The following is a 20120-nucleotide window of genomic DNA, read 5'->3' as shown; positions in this document are numbered from 1 at the left end:
CTTAGGGCTCTCTCTGCACACAAGAACCTGTGCGTGTTTTCCAAGCACTCAGTCCATCTCATTCCTGATCCCTTGGTGCATCCAAAAGTGTCACCTTGCTTTTCACCAATCACTGGATATAGTCTTACCATCTTTCTGCCAAAATCCGACCCATTGGACAGAAAAAGTGTGGCATAAGTTGGATGTGCGTAGGTGATTAAAGGTCTGTCTGCAGCGTACTGAGCAGCTCAGGGTAACGGAAGTTTTATTTGTTTCATTCCATCCGACTTCAATGGGCCAACCGATTTCATCGTCAACCATAGGTCGGTGGATCAAGGCATGTATATCATTGGCCTATGAGTCTCAGCATCTCAGGGCGCCTAACAGAATTTTGGCACATTCCACAAGAGTAGCTGCTACTTTGGCAGCGTTTTCTATAAACACTCCCATTCAGGAGATATGTCGAGCTTCCACATGGAAGGCACCATCTACAAAGCACTATAAGATGGACTCTTGTGCCTCAGTTCAGGCTGCCTTCGGCAGACGGGTCATCCAGCAAGTCCTTCCTCCTGAGTAGGTGTGAGGGTTTCCTCCCATTCAGTGGTTATAAGGGCTGTGTGGTGGTATATTCCAACTCAGATGTGCTCTAAACAGCCTCAGAGAATGGAACGTTGGTACAGTTACATCTGGACCCGCCCAGGGAGTGCTCACACCTACTCAAAGGAATACAAGTTTGGGGGTGGTTTTTCCTCTACTTAAAGATCTGTTACCTCAAAGTGAATACCATTTTGCTTATTCTTGGCCTGAAAGAACTGGGTAGGCTCTCCACCACCACCGGGCTCTTAAAGGCTTTGTCTAATTTGCATAGTCCTGCATTGAGCCATGTGAAGAGGATCACCCACTCGGATATCCTCAAATACAGCCACAAGAAGGAGCCTTCACAGTAAGTGAACCAATGGTCCGGTCTCTTAATGCCAGAATGCCAATAGCATATAAATGAGAGAGAAATAGATTTACCTTCTATTAGAAGAGTTTGAGATGGGCATATATAATTACATTATCTACCTTTGTTCTCTAGCAAAGAAGGCAGACAATATATCTTCAGAAATTGGACTGTGTTTATGTTTTGGAACAGCAAAGTACAAGATAATTTTCAACTACTTGTATTATTAAAATTGCTATGATGGAACACCGGACTATTCTCATCTAGGGTGTTATCTTTTAACTTACAACTTTATATTGTTTTTTAAAAGGCTTTTATTGGCTGTAGATGCCGAATTTCGGTTGTCTTTATTGTGATTAACTTGTTTTGCTATAAAATACTTTAGTGTCTGTTGGCCTCTCTTCCTGTTGTACCGTGGGAACCACTTCTATGAGGTCTAGTCCGTGCTGAACTAAGTTGGTATATAGGTATCATGAGGGTCGGCATCTGTAGTTATTTCCCATACGAGCATTGCATAACATACTAATTCGGCCTAGGCATAATTATTACTAGCGGCAAGCAACACATTCCTAAATTCTAGTTAATTTCCTGCTGATGAATTTGATCATAGGATCCTAAATGGTGCACCCTTCTGTGTTCCCGCAGTGAATACTGTTTCAGTTCCCGTAGTTCTAAATGTTCTTTCTTGCCTTTTCAAGTTTGGTACTGATTATTCTTGCAGAACATCGAGAGGACCTGCGTGGTGGGTTCATGCTGTGTTTTTTGGATGATGGAGCCGGAATGGATTCACGTAAGTGAAAGGCTATTGTATTGCTGTTTCATAGAGGCTTTAATATTTATTTATTTTTCTGTTTTGTTTTATTTATTCGATTTTTATACCACCCATCCGAAATGGCTCAGGGCAGTTTACAATTAAAACAGAAACCATTAAAACCAATAACAATTAAAACAAAAATATAAATAACAATTAAAACATCTTAAAAATCAATTAAACTATCAGAACAATTAAAACCTTGAAAGCTTTAGCCGCAATTGTGATGATATCAATAGGGTTAATCCACACAGTTTTAGCATGTTCAGGCAGGAAATGCGATGGGAGTTCATGCACAGTAATCTTCAAGTGCGAATGTTTGCTTTTCATTCTGAAGAACAGTCCGCAAAATGATAAAATGAGGTTTTTGCTTTGCGTGAAGAATGGTTGAATGAAATCATTATGGTTTCCAAGAACAGGAAGACGAATTCTCGTTACACTCTTTTCCCCTTAGGCAAGGTCTGATGTTTCCCCTAAAGGATCTTGAAAGACTTGGAAAATCGCTTATCCTTGAACTTTTTCAGAGGACTCAAGCAGCCATCCCAGTGCATAGTTTTTCTCCTGGAAAGAGCTGACTGCTGTACAATACTCTAGCCCAGTTAGGCACCAGTGATGCGTCTGCAGCTATATTCCACATGGTAGTTGCAGTAGCAACAATAGGTGTCAGAAGCAAAAGGCAGGGTTGAAGTTTCACAACAACAAAATACTTGACTGCTAGAAAGATGTTGATATCCCTGCTGTTGCAGAAACAAGTTCATTGAGATAATGGTGAAACATGTAGACGCATTCAGTCAGTGCTGAAATGAGGATGCCATGAGGTCATCGCCAGCCGTGGTCGCTCTAATATTTTTCATCACTGTGTGGAATGTGTTTTGTCCTGGGCGGCAGTACCAAGGCAGTGTGTGTGCAGGTGCATTCAGAGTGGGGCCTTCCTGACTGAACCTGAGTGGGATCTAAAATGAACCGAGTGGACATCCAAGAACTTCTGAGCGTGGACACATGCGCACGCTATAAAGGGAACAGTGATCACCAGCTGTGATAGCTACGTTTTCTCAGCTGCATTGTAATGAAATTGGAAGGGTGCAACACATTTAAAGGAACCACTCCAGTGTGTGTTGCAGGACGGTACCTAAACTCCTGATCTGTTTACCTACCTAGCATGAAGCATTTTTTCCTGAACCCTGTGCAGCAAGTGACACAACACATTTTATTGCATCAAATACTGTTGTCTAGCAAGGTGCTCAGTTGTTTCAGGTAGGTGGAGTAGACAAGACTACTTGATGGCGGTGACTGTATCTGCTATAACTGGAGATTGGTGTGGAGGCCATGTGAGCACAATTGGAGAGGTTTCCCATCCACTCATCTAAGACATCTCCCCACAAAGACTTCAGATACCACAAACTTCCAGTTGTACTTCCTGCTGAAAATGGACTATCACTGAATATTGCAGTCACAACACTTCTGATTTCTGCTCCATACATTTTGGTAACTATCAAAAATCGAATGTTCTTTCACTCAGTCACCTTTGTGCTCATCTTGGTCCAAGATACTATCACAGTTATGCTGACACTAACAAGCATGTATTCTCTCACAATTTCACCAAAACCTGCCGTCACCCAAATACACTTCCAGGAATAGCAACATATTGGTAGAGTGCTAGGGCTGCCAAACCTGAAATGCATTAGGACCAAGACCACAGTATGCAATGCTTTTTCCAGCATGTGTTTGAAGTAAAATCATCACATCAATAAAAGAAATAAATGTTAAAACTAGTAACAGTATGTATTCACCAGGCAGAAATGTTGCCCTAGGCTTAACAACAGCAAAAGGGCTATGTAGCCCTTCTAGAATGAAAGCAAAGAGCAATAATCCCTCAATTCCAGATAACATTATTCATTCCACTCGTGGGGCAGTACCCGTAAAGGCCCTGCTTCATCTACCGGTAGTAGATGATGTGTTACAGTAGCCAACACTTCTTATTCATGCTCTTTTGTGCTGTTCGTGTTGATGGCTTTTTCCCCTCATCAGGATTGGAACCTTCTAGAGCTTTACTGTGTAACCTTTTTAAGCAGGAACTCTAACCTCAGTTCTTCATCAGCTGCCACGGTGTTCGCTTAATCAGAGCCTTTCTCTTGTCAATCACTTCCAGAAGTATTTTTTCACACAACACGTAATCAACTTGTGGAATTCTCTGCCACAAGATGTGGTGACAGTCAGCAACCTGGATGGCTTTAAGAGGGGTTTGGAGAACTTCATGGAGGAGAGGTCTATCAACGGCTACTAGTAGTCAGAGGGCTATAGTCCACTTCCAGCCTCAACAGCAGGATGCCTCTGACTACCAGTTTCAGGAGAGTAACAGCAGAAGAGAGGGCATGCCTTCAACTCCTGCCTGTAGGCTTCCAGCGACTTCTGGTGGGCCACTGTGTGAAACAGGATGCTGGACTAGATGGGCCTTGGGCCTGATCAAGCAGGGCTGTTCTTATGTGATACCAAAAGCCTATGTGTGTGTATTCTATATTCCCTGTTTAATTTTGGTTTTATTCAATCTATTCTAACCTGTATCCATCTTTACATTTTGCAAACTGATTTTCCTCCCCCACTCCCAATAAATAAATATCCTTTGTAGATAACTTTTTTTTTAAGAAGTTCCCCCCCTCCTGTTGGCCCTGGTTTAGGACTGGGAAGATCACTTTTTAAAGATGTACATCATGTGATGGGAAGCTTCCCCCTGATGTCCATGAAAGTGTCCCATGTTTCTTTGAAACACAAAATAAAAGTTTTCCAGCATTGTCTTCATTTCATGAAACCGTTAGAATTGAACAGTTTTCCAGGATATGAGCTGTTTGGGAAAATACTCTGTTGGCCATGGATCATTTGAGGAAGTGAAACGTCGCAAACTCCATGTTCTCATTTAAACGGTTTGGCTTCCATACCTTACCCCAGACCAGTGCAATTGGTGGAGCCATTCACATTGGTACCAACACCTTCAAGGCCAGCTACAGGACCCACAGTACCACTTCCAGATATAGCTGAGGAAGCAGGTGGACCTTTGTTGCCCCATAAGGGGAATTTGGACCCTAGTGCCTGGATCCGTCCCAGAAATCTACACTCTTGAAAAAGAAGCAAGTGCCACCACAACCAAATACAACATTAAAAAAAGAATGTGGAAACACAGCCATCCCCCACTTCATCAATTCTCTCTGATTCAGGAGCTGATTCCAGCTTTACCAGCTACTGAAGAGCATAGGCAATCCATGCTCAACCCAATATTCAATCAATATTCCATCACGTTCAGATGAGGAATCTGTTGTTCTTGGCTCTCTGTGCCCAACCCATTCCAGTGATCGACTGTACTCGGAAGATGCTTCTCATAGAGCACCTCATTGTTATGCACTTAGAGGTCAAGAGGTCTCCTCTTTACCAAGAAGAGTGGAAATGCAGGAGTTGATCTTGTTACACACCTAACTATCCAATGCAGGAGGACCTCGATATTCGCTGGGGCTGTGATCCACAGTACAACCATGGATATGATAAATGCAAACATTGAGACAATGGAGAATTGGGAGTTAGGTTCCCAGTTGGGGAAAAACATCTATGGGGGGGGGCGACATAGGGGGAAGCCGCCAGTTGCTCTCCCCCTACTAAATATAAGAAAATCACCACGTTGAAAGGTGCCTCTTTGTCAAGTTAGCAGGGGTTAAATGAAGCCATTGAGGCTCCAAAACACAAAATAGCGTCTGAAAATGACCTCTATGGTAATTTCTGGTCACCCTCGACCCATGGATACACTAGGTCAATGTGTCGACGTCCAGTCCCCCCCCCCCCCCATACTGAGGTCAGGTGTCTATTACCCAACTGCGGACACACAAATCCGCGGATATCAAGGTTCTTCTGTATTCCTGAACATTATCCAAATCAGGGATTCTCAACGTTGGGTCCCCGGATGTTTTTGGACTTCAGCTCCCACAATCCTCAGCCCCAGTGGCCTTTAGTTGGGGATTATGGGAGTTGAAGTTCAATAACATCCGGGGACCCAACGTTGAGAATCTCCAATCCAGATCATTGCATTACCTGCACTCACCTTCAGACTCTTACGTGGCTTCCGAATGACTCATGGCTTCAGGTTTATGAATGATTCATGGATTACTGTCACCCTCTATTGTATTTGGCTTTTAGAAGCCATGTGCCTCTGTATGAATTTCAACAGCTGGCTCCACAGAAGGATGTGGCCCCATTTATAGTCATTACAGCATCGAAGCCACTGGCACAGCCTATCACATCTACGAACCCAGTGGATGCTTCTAGGCCTTCTTCATCTTCCGATTATTGGCCTGACTTTACCTACTCAGCCTGAACCTCTACACTCAGATTATGAATCTGATTCCTCCCGTTCAGTGTCCCCTGATTTAGCATCTAGCTCAGGGATGTTAAACTGTGGCCCTCCAGCTGTTTTTGGACTACCACTCCCATAATCCCCAGCCACAGTGGCCAATAGCCAGGGATGATGGCTATTGTAGGCCAGCATCTGCAGAAGGGCCACAGTTTGACATCCCTGATCTAGCCTTTGCAATGGATTATGAACCAGAAGCTGGATTTACCCCCCTAAAGGTCTCAAACTTGTCTGAGCAACTGACTCAAATGGCTAGTTGCCTTGGTCTGCAAGTCTGTCAACCTCTAAAATCTACAACTGACCTGGTGTTCGGTTTAATTTAATTCAAAACACATTCTACAATAGGTGAGGCTACACTGCTTATGATGTTAGAGGTAGCTGAGAAATTGTGAGCCAGAGCTCAGAAGCATATATAGGGTCCAAATTCAAGACTTTTCATGCCTATTTCATCACTTGGTATGTTGTGGATGCAGTGGCCAAATCTCCAGTTTGACAAACTCCTTTGTCAGTGCTGACAAATTGTGAAGGGCAAAAGCTAAATGCTCTGGGGAGGTGTTATACTGCTGCTTTGCAGCTCCATGTTTCAAACTACGAGGCCTGTATGGGCCAATACCAACATTTTTAACTAAGGGAAATTTAAACCCTTTCTGGACTTTAACTGCAGGACACGAAAGTGCTAGCATTGGTGTTTCAGGGTGAGGGATTCCGCTTGGTGAAACAGCAGGTCCATTCAGCCAGGCACAGGACAGATTGTTGGTCTTGAGCTATAGCTACGGCAATTTACCTTCTATTGGCACGTGTGGTTAAGATCTTTAGGGCGGATGTCAAACCTGAATAGAAAATCTATTTGGCGAAGCATTGTTCAGTCAAAAGACCCACATGATACTATGTGTGCATAAACTACTATTAACTGCACGTTCCACGGACATGGTCCATTCATTGTTTAGATCAGGTAAGACTTGTGGATGGCCTCAACCCTCAGCTTTGAAGCCTGCCACCCCATAGACCACTCCTTTCAACAGCAGCAATAGCAGTTTTTGAAGAAACACTCCACCTTCACCAGCTCCAAAAGCCACTGTCAAAATCTAAGCTGCCCTCGTGCCCCATGTGATCCTGACTGGACACTCCTATCACTGAGGTCAATTATTTTCTTATCCCCAAGCCTGGGAAAACATAAGACAATTTGGTCTTAATTGTTTGCGCAGATTATACCATCAAGTCCAGCAATTCTCCACATTATTCTGGGATTCAAAATGCCCAGCCCTCCACTGACCTACTTGAAGAGGTATGATGGGGGAAAACACTTGAAGTTTTTATTCCAAATATTTCATGATCCCAAAGTCCATCCAATTCTAGACTTACGACAGTGCAACAAATTTATCACTGCTTCTATATGGTGTATAGCAAAACTGTATAGTTTGTCTGCATAGACCTAAAAGATGCCTATTTTCATCCGCCCACAACATCAAAAATATCTCTGCTCTAATTGGTTCCAGGACCTACCAGTACATGCTCTTTTTGTATTAGGATCAGCACCCTTATATCTTCACAACACATATGTGAGTTGTTGTAGCATCTCTCTGCTAGCAAAGAATCCAGCATTTCTCTTATGTTGATAACTAACTCTTAGTGGCTTTCTCTCGAGGACTACTGCTACATCATCTAAACATTGTGCTCCAATTACTGTCCAAGCTCCGGCTGCAAGTGAATTTCAAAATATTGAAGCCACTCCCAATGCAGTTTATCAGCACAATGTTCAGTTTAGTCAGAGGAGCAGCATTCCTTCTTATGAATTGTCTTCAAATTGTCAATGCACTAGCAGCTCACATTCCCACTTCTCTGTCTCTCGCACCTCTTACCTTCCAGAGAGACTGGGCTTCCTGCTTCAACTACAGCTGTGGTATCATACGCACGTATCCGATTATGTTGTCTTCAGCTTTGGTTCCTGGATTTATTTCAGCATCTGTTTCACAACCAATTTCATATAAGGGTGATACTGCACCCAGTTCAGTGGATACAACCATACAATCTTCATTGAGGAACTCCTTTTGATTCTCCACTTATCCAGATCACAGTTACAGCAGATGGGGAAAGGCCGGAGGGTCAGGGGGAGCAGCAGCTGCAGAGGAAGTGAGTGGCAGCTAGGACTCGCTCCGCGGGAGGCTGAGGGGGAGGTGCGCGTGTGCACAGTCGCGCGCCTTAGAGGGAACAGTGGCGTGGACATTCGATCAATTTCCAAGACTGCTTCTTAGGCATGTCCCATGTGTTCTGTGTTCCCCTCCCGTTTGATCAGATGGTGCAACTTTTCTCGGAGTATATAGAGTTCAGGATATGCTCCACATGACCAAGGAAAGGGTTGGCACAATGTGGCTTTCGTTAGCAGACATGGAAGACTGGGTGCATCTTTATGTTATCCAAGAGTAGAAGCGATTGAATTGACCTGTTGGTGCATGGTAAAGAGAGCATGGTAGTGGTGGTTCAGTATAGTAGACGGCCAGACCATTCGGGTGTGTTTCATGGGAACTTAGACCTTGTCTTCCTCAGACAACTAAGGTTCTACCTAACAGTGCCAGTCAGCTTGTCCCCTGTAAGAGACCTTTGCTTGGTCCAAGCATCGAATCAGATCGGTCTGAACTGAATGTGACTGTGCCAGCCAGTCCTTGGCTGCAGGGACTGAAAACAGGGTGGGGGGTGGATTTGGAGGAGGTGATGACCATAGTTGGCATAGAACAGACTGAACTGTGTGGATGCATATATGATATGATATGATATGTGACTGGCCCAGAGACACCCAGTGAGTTTCATGGCTGAATGGGGATTTGAATTCGGGTCTCTCCAGTCCTAGTCTAACACTCTAATCTCTACACCACACTGGCTCTTATTAACACTTGTGAGAGCACTGAGCCCATGGAATGCCATTTGCCCGGTCGTATGGGGCTGAAGTCACAGTTCCATTAATCACCCTCTGAGTCTGATCAGATGAAAAGGAATCAGGCCACTGGAGAGGGAGTCCTGAGATTTTGATCTGATGTTCCAAATGGTCCAGGAGAATAGCACTGTGCATACAATATCAAGAGCCACTGAGAAATCCCAACAAGATCAGCCAGGAAGTATTGCTTCTGTCATCTCTCCGCACAGATCATCCATGAGGGCTGCCAATGCGCTCTCTCTGTCTCAAAACCAGTCTGAAGCTAGATCGAAGTCGTTCAAATGAAGGATGCAGTCTTAAAGTACAGTATGACTAAAACCAAAGTCATATGCCTAAAACTATATAGGGCTTCTTATCAAAGCAAGTGAAGGATTGTTGAAGGAATGCAGTGCAGAATGAACGAATGAAATTTGATTTTCTCCAGAATTCTGCTGGTTAGAGATGACGCAAATTGAATGTGAAAGAGAAAATTCTTCTAACTCCAATTCTCTTCTGCAGAAGTTTGCTGTCATCTTGTATTGCCCGGAATAAATAGCAAGAGGGCTATCTCCAGAATATCTGTAGCATTCTAATTCCTACCCCTCACTTGTCCCCACACTGCTTCTTGTGGCAAGTTAGGGCATGAGATCCATCTTCACTGGTCTTTCTCCCTGGGAACCTTTCCCAGCACCTCTGTGGTCATCCAGCTGGACTGGTACTGAAGGGTGGGAGGCACATCTTTTAGTTGAGTTAGTGCCATTTAAATGTTTGCAAGCTCTAAGGTTCCAGGTCTTCAGAAGGTGTGTCACACATTGAGGCTGGTGGTAGAATGCCTGTACGACTTGATGCAGGTACCGTGTAGTGCAGTGTGCTTCATTGTAAGGCCTGGGGCCCGTGGTGACCCCCATCAACCCTAAGAGCAGCCCCCTGACTAATTGTTGATTGGCCTGCTGGAAGCGTCGGTGGAAGCTGAATGCTCTGCGCAGTCCCACTGGCAGCATGCGGAGTTGTCTGTTCCCATCATGCAGTGTTGCACTTTGCCCTGTGCTGGAAGAGAAACAGAGTCCTCTTGGGCCCTGGCACCCTCTTGGAAGGTGTGCATGGAATGCTGGGAAGTGTAGCCCTTCCCAGAACTTTCCTCCTGGAGCGCTTAAGAGCGGGCTACTTTGCAGAAGTTGGCACAGTGGAAAGTGGCTCTCACACTGAAGGTTTTTCGCCGAAGTGGCCCCCCGCCCCTTGAAAAATAGTGAAGATCGCTAATCCAGTGCATTAATATACCCTGGAAGTAGGGAGAGCTGATGATACCCATGCTTCGTGTGATGACCTTGGTGTTTCTCTTCTTTGTTTTTAGATGATGCGGCCAGTGTGATTCAGTTTGGTAAATCTGCTAAACGGTCACCGGAATCCACTCAGATTGGACAATATGGGAATGGCTTGAAATCGTAGGTATATGGATGCCAACCTCCAGAAATGTTGGGGTTTGGCTAAAGGGGGAGGGAGGGGCAAGAAAAACAGCTTGGCTTAAATCTGTAAGAATTTTGACCTGACCTTAGAGCTAGCTATGTTCTCTGTGTGTCTCTTTCATGTTAATTTCTCAGCGAATAGGGTTTTAACTATTTATTTATTTATTTATTTATTTAACATCCCACTCTTCCTCCAAGGAGCCCAGAGCGGTGTACTACATACTTAGGTTCCTCCTCACAACAACCCTGTGAAGTAGGTTAGGCTGAGAGAGAAGGGACTGGCCCAGAGAGTCACCCAGCAAGTCTCATGGCTGAATGGGGATTTGAACTCGGGGCTCACCGGTCCTAGTCCAGCATTCTAGCCACTATACTATGCTGGGACATAGACCCATAACATTGCTATATTATATCCTCTTAAGATAGGTTTACATGAAAGAAGGCACTTACACAGGTACTGTTTGAGGCTTCCTAGGCACCTTGAATCCATCTCCCTGTACCCCCAGAATATTGGACATTATCCCCCAGTAACTGTGTATATATCTTAACTACGGGCAAGGTGGAACTTTTGAGATCAGTCGCACAGTATTGCTTTCAAGACTGGAGCAAACTACTATAAAGCAGTACCTCATCTCTCAACTTTCTGAACTGTCTAAGGACAACTTGATTCGTTGCATCACTTGCTGCTGCGAGGTCTTGAACAAACTCATAAGGACTGGCTCCCCACTGTCTGCCTGGCTTCAGATCATTTATTATCTCTGTATAAGGCAGCTTCTTCTGTATCTATGTGGAACACTGACTGCCTATGGGCTCTTTCTCCTTCGACAAGAACCCCTTCTCAATTATCATCCAATGAAACCTAATTTATAGTAGTTATTATACTGGATGTTTGGACTGTATCATTTGGACAATGGTTTTTCCTATGACACTCTATGGATGCAAAAGCTGGACTTTGAAGAAGCAAGAAAGAAAAAGGATTGATGCTTTTGAACTTTGGTGCTAGAGAAAACTTTTGAGGAGACCATCCATGGACATCCAGGAAAACAAACCAATGGATCCTAGAACAAATCCATCCAGAATTTTCACTCGTGGCACAAATGACCAGGCTCAAACTATGATTCTTCGGGCACATTATGCGAAGACCCAGCTCCCTTCAGAAGTCCATAATGCTAGGAAAAGTGGAAGGAAAGGGAAGAAGAGGTCGGCTCGATTATGACAGCCATGAATGCACCACTGAGAGACCTGAAAGGCCAAGTTGAAGACAGATCATCCTGGAGAGAATCTACGTAGTCGCTAAAAGTCAACACCGATTTGACAACACTTAATTAATCAACTGGATGTTGCAAGGGGGTGAAGTGTCTGTAGTATCAGAAAGAACCCACTCTAGACTGGCCATGCAAGATGGATTCCTTGCCATTACATGAAGGCTGTCTACGTACCGTTGACTCTTCTGTTTCCATACTTCATATTGCTTTTGTATCACCCAGAGTTGGTTGTTCCCCAAAACATTGCCCTCTTACATGGTGTGATAGTATATGGGAAATTTTCCCCCTTAAGAAAAAGAAAAAGGTGAGGGCAGCAACTGTGTGAAGAAAGTTGGAGTGGACAGTGCCTGGTTCTTCTTCCTTTTGCCTTTCACCCTAGTAGCAACGGAGAATGTTTTCTGTCAGGGCTGGTGAAATCCTTCATTTTACTTCGGAACTGCTCAACCTCCATGCTCCTCTTTGGCTTTTTACAATCCTCCAGCCTTGTACAGCATAAGCAGAAGGGCCAGTGCTAAGTTCCTTGTGAGGCTTGGAGGGCCCACATCGTTTAGGCATGGCAGATGTCGAACAAGCACAACTTTCCCTACTGTGTATGAAGATGGTAAAATGAAACACAATGAAGGAAGAGGCCGTAGTTGTATGGAAGCTGCAGCACAGACATTGCTAAGTGACTTTTGACAACCTATGTGACAGAACAGGCCCCCATCTACCTCATAGCGATGAGTTAACCTGTTCAAATGTAATAAAGTTGTCCCATATTTTCAAGAGATTTCTCTTCCCTGAGGAGTAGGGTGGAGAGGCAGTTTTCACCAGCCCTGACAGAAATTCTTCCCAGCTGTTTCTTGGGCAAAAAGAGCCAGAAACAGGCACTGTTCGTTTCTCTCTCACACATACACACTCTCACACTCACACACACCGCCCTTCTCCATACAGTTGTTCCCCCTTCCTTTTTTTAAAAGGCAGAAAAAAATCAATCAAAAATAATTTCCCCTTATACTGGTGTGTCGTATAAGAGGGCAATTTTGGGGTGAGTGGGGAGATCTTTTTTGTGTTTTAAAACTAGCTCTAATCCTGACCTGGTGGCCTTCACTCGCCTCCTATGAAACTCTTCACTCCCTGCCCTTCTACGTGGTGTTGCTCCTTTTTTAAAAAAAAGAAAGGGGGTCAGGAGAATCAAAAATATGCATAAAAAGAAAATGTTGGAGGAGGATAAACATTTTTACAACTTATTTGTACTAACATCCGGGCACAAACAGATTTCTCACTGAACGACATTTCTCTTCTCACTGCACCTATTCAAGCTTTCTGTTGCTTCTCATGCGCAAATATTTTTTCCAGTGTGCTTTTTGTTGTACAGTTCATGCAATATACCACTTGTATCTTCTGGATTTTTCAAAATCATGGTAGCTTGGGGTCAGATTACTGCAGGAAACTTCACTCTCCATACTCAGAATGACTGGGCCTCGAAGACAGACATCAGCGATTATATCATGGCAGCAGTGTGTTTTGGGGCGCATGGCCAAATAGGAATTCCAAGCCTTGATTGCAGCTGCAATCAATGAGCAGATTTAAACAAACAAAACAAAACAAACCCAGGTGACTTGTAATCACCTTTTGGTGAGAACTGAGCAATAAAAATGTTTTAGGAGAGATCCCCACTACAAATTACTAAACATCAGGATCAGAAAGTTGATACTTATATCTAAATTCAACATTAAACCATTGTTAGCATGTGCAGTCAGCATAAATTGAAACCTTGCCCTTTAGAATCCATGACTGGCCATGGATTCTAACATTACTCAAATGCCTTTGAGTCATGTGCACATTACTTAGATGTTCTGCTTTTGAGTAAAACATGCCAATATGTGTCTGTAATGCTGAAATCTGTCTGCAGGGGTTCCATGCGGATTGGCAAGGATTTTATACTGTTCACGAAGAAGGACAACAGCATGACTTGCCTCTTTTTGTCACGTACATTTCATGAGGAAGAAGGCATAGACGAGGTTAGCAAGCCTTTTGTGATTTTAAAAAATCAAATGTCATATCCGTGCCAATGCCTGTAGCTATCTCCTTCTCCCCTACCCTCAAGAGTAAAGACTTGGTTTTTAAGTAGTTTTTTAAAAAAAAAAAAATTAAAATGCCAGACTTTGGACTTTTTTCCATAGTGACACAATTTTTGAAAGATTTTTCAGAAGTTCCCCAAATTAATCGTGTTGTCCTTATTTGCAAAATACAACCCAGTTTTCCCCTATGTTACCATTTTTAGAAACTCTGTTGATGTTTGGAGTATACAAGTAATAATTGTAAACCCACAGAACCACTAAGCTGGTGGCTTTCAGACTGAGTTCCAAAAGAGCCCTGAGCTTCCTCAGAAGTTGATCAGGGAAACTCCATGAGGAGATCAGAAGCAGCAGCTAGCCACCTTTCCTGAAAGTTGCCCACCCACTACTGCTTTCCCTTGCAAACGGAGGGACTTTGAGTATTGGGTGTGTTCTAAGATGCCCTGTTTGGGTGGTGTGGGGTGAGTCCCAGTAGATCTGGCTAGAGAGATCAGGGAGCCATCTTATTTATTTATTTATTATTTCTCTGTGTAAACCGCCCTGAGCCATTTTTGGAAGGGCGGTATAGAAACTGAGTAAATAATAATGGAGCCCTGTGCCCTGGAGAAGTTTTGTGGCAGACAAGTTCATGTTGGAAGGGTTCCAGGAAGGCAGAACCCTTTTAGGACCCGAAGGCAAGTTAAGACAATGTGGGCTTTGTGGGACACGTAGCCAATGTATGTGTCTAATACTTGGGGGTTGTCTGCATTGCAGCTTGAGTGTTCGTGATGATTGGTGCTTGCTTTCCTCTTTGTACTTGGCCATCATCGTCTTTTACCTGTTACCAAATCAGGGGTGTGCCCTAACTGGTTTCTGGAGCAGTCGGCAATGCAAAAACGTTGTTCTTCAGCTTTTGTGTCCTTTTTTTTACTTCTCTGCCTTCCACACTCTGGCAGGAACTTGGTTTACTTACTGCCTCCAAACAATATCTTCCTGATGGTGTTGTGAAATCTTGCAGTGATTATACAGCGAACAGCCCAGAGTAAACGATGGTGTGCTTTGGGGCAAGATCCCTTTTGGAGTGGGGTGGGGCAGGGGGGGGTGGATGCAGCAAAGCAATGTCCAAGTGGATTAATGTGGGCTTAACTTGGAGTTTGTGTGTGCATTTCTATTCTGCTAAAACTTAGTAGGAGCACTGAGCCTTTGTCAAAGTTCAAGTGTTTAAATTATGTAAATGCAACTTCTAATAGCATCTACAAGGATGCTGAGAAGTGTTTCTAAAGGCAGTGCTTCAGGCTGCCTGCTGGCCAAATCAAATTCAGTGTCAGCCTATCGTAAACCTAGAAAAAGAGTTGACTTTATATATTGGGGCCATCACGGGCAGTGATTTTTCTCTCCAAGGTCTTAGACCCTCTGAATTTTAACAAATGAGTGCAGAAATGCCCTTTTTAATTCTCTTTCTTTCTTTTGGGACTGTAGGTCATTGTTCCACTGCCAACATGGAGTGCCTATAGCAAGGAGCCCTTGACTGACAACATGGAGAAATTCTCCATTGAAACGGAACTGATTTACAAGTATTCTCCCTTCAAAACCGAGCAGGAGGTGATGGAGCAGTTCAGGAAGATTCCTGGGGAGAAAGGTGAGGGTGTAACCTGCATGTGTGATTGTGATGAGGTCAGGGCTGCGTACACATTCCACAAGAGTCCTTGTGTCTGGCCGCTCTCAAGATGTCAAAATGCATGTGTGATAGGCATGATGATGATGCTTTTCTACCTAGAGTTGTAGGAGAGAGTTAACGTCCTTGTGTCTGATGCTTCAGGCACGCTGGTGATCATTTTCAATCTGAAACTGATGGATAATGGTGAGCCTGAGTTGGACGTGACCTCTGACCCCCGAGATATCCAGATGGCTGAGACACCGCCAGAGGGGACGTAAGTTTGACGTGGCCACTGTTTGTGTGTGCATGACCGTGTGTGTGTCTTTGTGTCTGTGTTTTCACACACAAGGAAGCAGATGGCTTGATAGGTAAGCCACCTTATGGGCTCTAGCTGCCAGTTTGTTGTGTTGTTGCAAGGCAGGTTTCTCTGTGCATCTGACCCTTTTTGGAGGATATGGCATATAATAGCCACACACCTGAGCTAGGGTGCTGTGGAGAAGGAAGATGGAGTTGTGAGCTGTGGGCATGGCAGAGAGAGACTGTACTCTCTGAAATGGTGAGGAGGTAGAGATTGAAATGTCTGGGGCATAAGACTAACTTTTGTTAAGAGAAGCTGGAGTTGGGACAGTCACACACCTTACTTGAGCTTGCTTCAGGTTTTGGCCTAAGTAGGCCTACATGGGAATCCACAGACTTCGGCTGGATCTGGTAACCTATTGTTGTTAGTGGTTGCCACTAGGGATGTGCATGGAACTGGGCAGGGGTGGTTCGAAGGTGGCGGGTGTCAGACGGGGGAGGGTGCGTTTACCCTGCTGGCACTTGGTTTTTGTAAAGTCCTTCAGGGCAGCAGCGTAAATCCCTGCCACCCGCCCCCTCTTCGGCTGGAAGTGGCTGGAACTTGTGGCCACTTCAGGCCGAAGAGGGGATTGGGCAGCAGGAAGGCACACTGCCACCCCGAAGGACTTTACAAAAACTGAGCGCTGGCAGGGGGGAAGTGGAGGGAGGGGTAAATGCACCCCCCCGCCCTTGAAGTCCGACACCCCACGCCTTTGAACCTCCTAGTGTTCGAACCTGTTCAGAGGCCCATAAAAGGGCCTACAAACAGGTTCGTGCACATCCCTACTTGCCACTGACCTGTCTTCTCTCATTTCTCACATCTGCACCACCTTCAAAGCTCAGAAACAGCCAGATAAGCTCTTGCCAGTTCTGTCTCAGTCTCTCCCCCAATGCCTGGCATAGGAACATCGGAAGCTGCCATATACTGAGTCAGACCATTGGTCTATCTAGCTCAGTATTGTGTACCCTGACTGGCAGCGGCTTCTCCAAGGTTGCAGGCAGGAATCTCTCTCAGCCTGATCTTGGAGATGCTGCCAGGGAAGGAACTTGAAACCTAGATGCTCTTCCCAGAGCAGCTCCATCCCCTAAGGGGAATATTTTACAGTGCTCAAACTTCTAGTCTCCCATTCATATGCAACCAGGGCAGACCCTGCTTGGCTATGGGGACAAGTCATGCTTGCTCCCACAAGACCAGCTCGCCTCTCCTCAAAGTCGATGCAAGAGTGGTGATTTTGCACAGGCATTGGAAGGAGGTCAGGAACCGTGGGAGAGGATGCTCACAGCTTGCAGCTTTCTCTAGGGCTGCAGCATGTTGAGCAGCGAGACCCTGGTCCCCTCCAAAGTTCTCTGCGGATGAAAACCGTTTCTCTTGCCTTGGAGTAAGCTGGTAGAGGGTTGTCAGGTTTGAGTAGATGAAGAAGCTCTTCACTGGGCTTTCTGTAAACCAGCTGCCTCTGAGTTTCTGTTGTTGTTGTTTTTAAGTTGGGATAATCCTGAGGATTTGTGAATGTTTTCAGAGGCTGCTGTTACACATGTGATGGAATGCAGTGTGAAGATGGGTGAAATTGGTCCCTCTTTTAAAATAGGTTTGAGGCAATGGGCTTCCTGGTGTATGAAAGGCCCTTTTTCTCTTCCAGGAAGCCAGAGCGCCGCTCCTTCCGGGCCTACACCGCAGTGCTCTACATTGATCCGAGAATGAGGATCTTCATCCATGGACACAAAGTACAAACCAAACGCCTTTCCTGTTGCTTATACAAGCCTCGGTAGGAGCTGTAGCAGACTTTTCCCCTTGCAAATCTGCCCTTCTGTGGGCATTTAGAAGAGCTGCAAGATGTGCATTTAGCTTCCTAAAAATACCTGCATCCAGGGTTTTTTACATTTTTTTTTTAAAAGGCCATTTTCTGGACGTTGTGGTTGCCACCGTATAGGCAGGCAATACCTGATGTGATCTCAAAAGCCAGTGGGGTGGCTGAATTTTGCCCTTTTCTGTGAATAGCCAAATACATTATGCAAAATGTTGGCTCACATGGGTGGTGGTTTGCAGAATTCAGCTGCTCTTAGTCCAGAGTTTTGGTTCTTTTAAAACAAAAAAACAAGGAAAAACTTGTATTCTTTTTTTGTGAGTTCTCTGCCATCCCATGTATGGGAATGCAGCTATACAGGCCAGTAGTGGGAACTTGTAGAAGATTGGAAGAGCAGGCCCTTCTCTGCCAATGATCAATAGCATTGATCATTGATCAACCGCCCTGAACCGTTTTTGGAAGAGTGGTATATAAATCAAATAAATACATAAAATCCCATGCATAGGGTGAGAGAGGGGCAGAGCTGGGGCTTTGCCACTCCTTTCCTTTTTGACTGTGCATTGTAGCATCAGAAAGGGACCTCTTTTGCCTAGAAAGTGTGTTGACCTTTCTTTTGGAGAGCGTCCCTTCTCCATAGACGTTGAGAAAAGAGAGATTTCCATAGGTCTTGCCTTCCATGTTTTAGAGAAATTCAGAATCATTGCCAAAAATTTATTTTAAAAAGCATAGCATATTGTAAATTCAGTGCTTCTTCTAGGCTTTTATGCAGGAGTTTCTTCAGACTATGGATAATCATGTAGTCTGACTGTCTTTTACACCCCCAGCCAGAGCTGCTCCCACTTCACAGGATTCACCATCTCCTCTCTAGGTTTTTGCCTTCAGGCTCTCCACCAAAGGATCCCACTTAAGCCCCCGCAGCTAAAGCTTGGTTAGCTCCAAGATCTCTAGATTCAGGGCTCTGAGCCTACTCTGGCCTCCAAGATGACGTTGGATCCATCTGCTCCCTCATTGGGTAGAGCAGACGGCCCCGTCATTCACTCGGTGGAGCGTGAGCAGAACCCCACATCTCGGTTGCTGCTGTCTCTCAGTCCATGCACAGGGGTTCTCCTTGGGAAAGGTGCAGGCAACCAGAACGGTACAAGCCACTGCTGCTGCCTTTGTTTCCACCTCTGCAATCAGCCTTTCAAAATACTTTGAAAGGGTTTGAATCTCCTTCAGATGCTCATCTCTTAACCACAGCTTCGTAACATCATCCATGAAGATCATGGGAGAAGAGGACCATTCTGATATCAAAGCCGCTACAGACATTAGTGCCAAGGAACCATAGTCTCATGACCTTGCTTGACTTAATGCAGCAGGCCCTGATCGACTCAGTGTCACTTTCTAGACCAGAGGTTCCCAGCAGAGAATATTAGTAAACTGCCCCCCCCCCGTGAGCAGTACTTGAAGGACTCCCAGTGAGTAATTGGAGCCCTACTGCCTCCCTGCACTGCAGCCACGCTATTTGTTTCCCGTCTAAGGACTGCCAGCTGAGGAAGCTGGTGTGTCCTTAGCAATGTGTCCACTGCAGAAGGGGAGGGAGGAAAGCCTTCCTCCTCTGCTCTGATTGGCTGGCAGCATGCTAGAGCTCAGTGGAACCCTCCCCTCAGTCAGACTGACAGGCTTCGGAACATTAGCACGGAGTACTCCCATTGAAATTAAGAGGACTAGCAAATTTGTGCCACTGATTTCAATGAGACCGCTTAAGAGGAACTTGGTGTGGATATGAGTTAGTGTCTCATATCATAGTGTATAACAGTTATACTGTCTTTATAACTTTCATATTTATTATGTTGTTCATTATTTTTTACATTTGTATCCCGCTTTTTCCTCCGGGGAGCTCAGAGTGGTTGTTTAGGCTGAGAGATACATGACTGGCCCACAGTCACCCAGTGAGTTTCATGGTTGAATGGGGATTCAAACTCAGGTTTTCCCGGTCCTAGTCCAACACTCTAACCATTATGCTATGCTGGCTCTACGCTAAACATGAAAATTTGTGGTTTTATGTATATATGTGTACGCATGCGCTTAAATGTTACAGTTATGAGCTGGGGCTGTCGTTGTTCTGTTAGCATGGGGATTGCTAATTCAATGATAACATGTTTGTCGTCTCTCCCTCTTCTGCCTTCCTCCCCCGATCCCCCCTTCTAGGATGTACAAATATACTTCCAAGCGATTCAAGACCAGAGCAGAGCAGGAAGTAAAGAAAGCAGAGCATATGGCTCGGATCGGTGAGTCTATGGGGATGTTCCCCTAGAATGATTGGAAGCCCTGCCCCCTTTCAGCTATCACTTGAGGACTTAAATCTGTCCAGTTCTTCCTTCTGTGTTCATGTTCCTAACCATCCTTCCTTTGATCAGTGCCTGACCAGTATCAACAGACCCGCAAAGCCAAACTTTAATCTTGACAGATAATTGTGTTATACCAAACATGCTGGTATCCTGTTTCTCTCTTCTGAACTGCTGATCTAGATTGGCTCACGAATATTATT

General features: G+C 44.8%; 1 protein-coding gene across 2 annotated transcripts in view; it reads left to right on the top strand.

Moving 5' to 3' along the window:
- MORC2 (MORC family CW-type zinc finger 2) overlaps positions 1–20120 on the top strand; it is a 55675-nt gene that overhangs the window by 16734 nt on the left and 18821 nt on the right. For both annotated transcript variants that reach the window (XM_053279250.1, XM_053279251.1), the window contains exons 4-10: positions 1644–1712; positions 10383–10473; positions 13651–13759; positions 15275–15434; positions 15615–15726; positions 17426–17551; positions 19781–19860. In XM_053279250.1, coding sequence (XP_053135225.1) covers positions 1644–1712; positions 10383–10473; positions 13651–13759; positions 15275–15434; positions 15615–15726; positions 17426–17551; positions 19781–19860 — 747 coding nt within the window. The remainder of the gene's footprint in view (positions 1–1643; positions 1713–10382; positions 10474–13650; positions 13760–15274; positions 15435–15614; positions 15727–17425; positions 17552–19780; positions 19861–20120) is intronic.

Source organism: Hemicordylus capensis, chromosome 15 (assembly GCF_027244095.1).
Source record: "Hemicordylus capensis ecotype Gifberg chromosome 15, rHemCap1.1.pri, whole genome shotgun sequence".
Classification (NCBI taxonomy): Eukaryota; Metazoa; Chordata; class Lepidosauria; order Squamata; family Cordylidae; genus Hemicordylus; species Hemicordylus capensis.
This window is presented reverse-complemented; position numbering and strand designations above follow the sequence as displayed.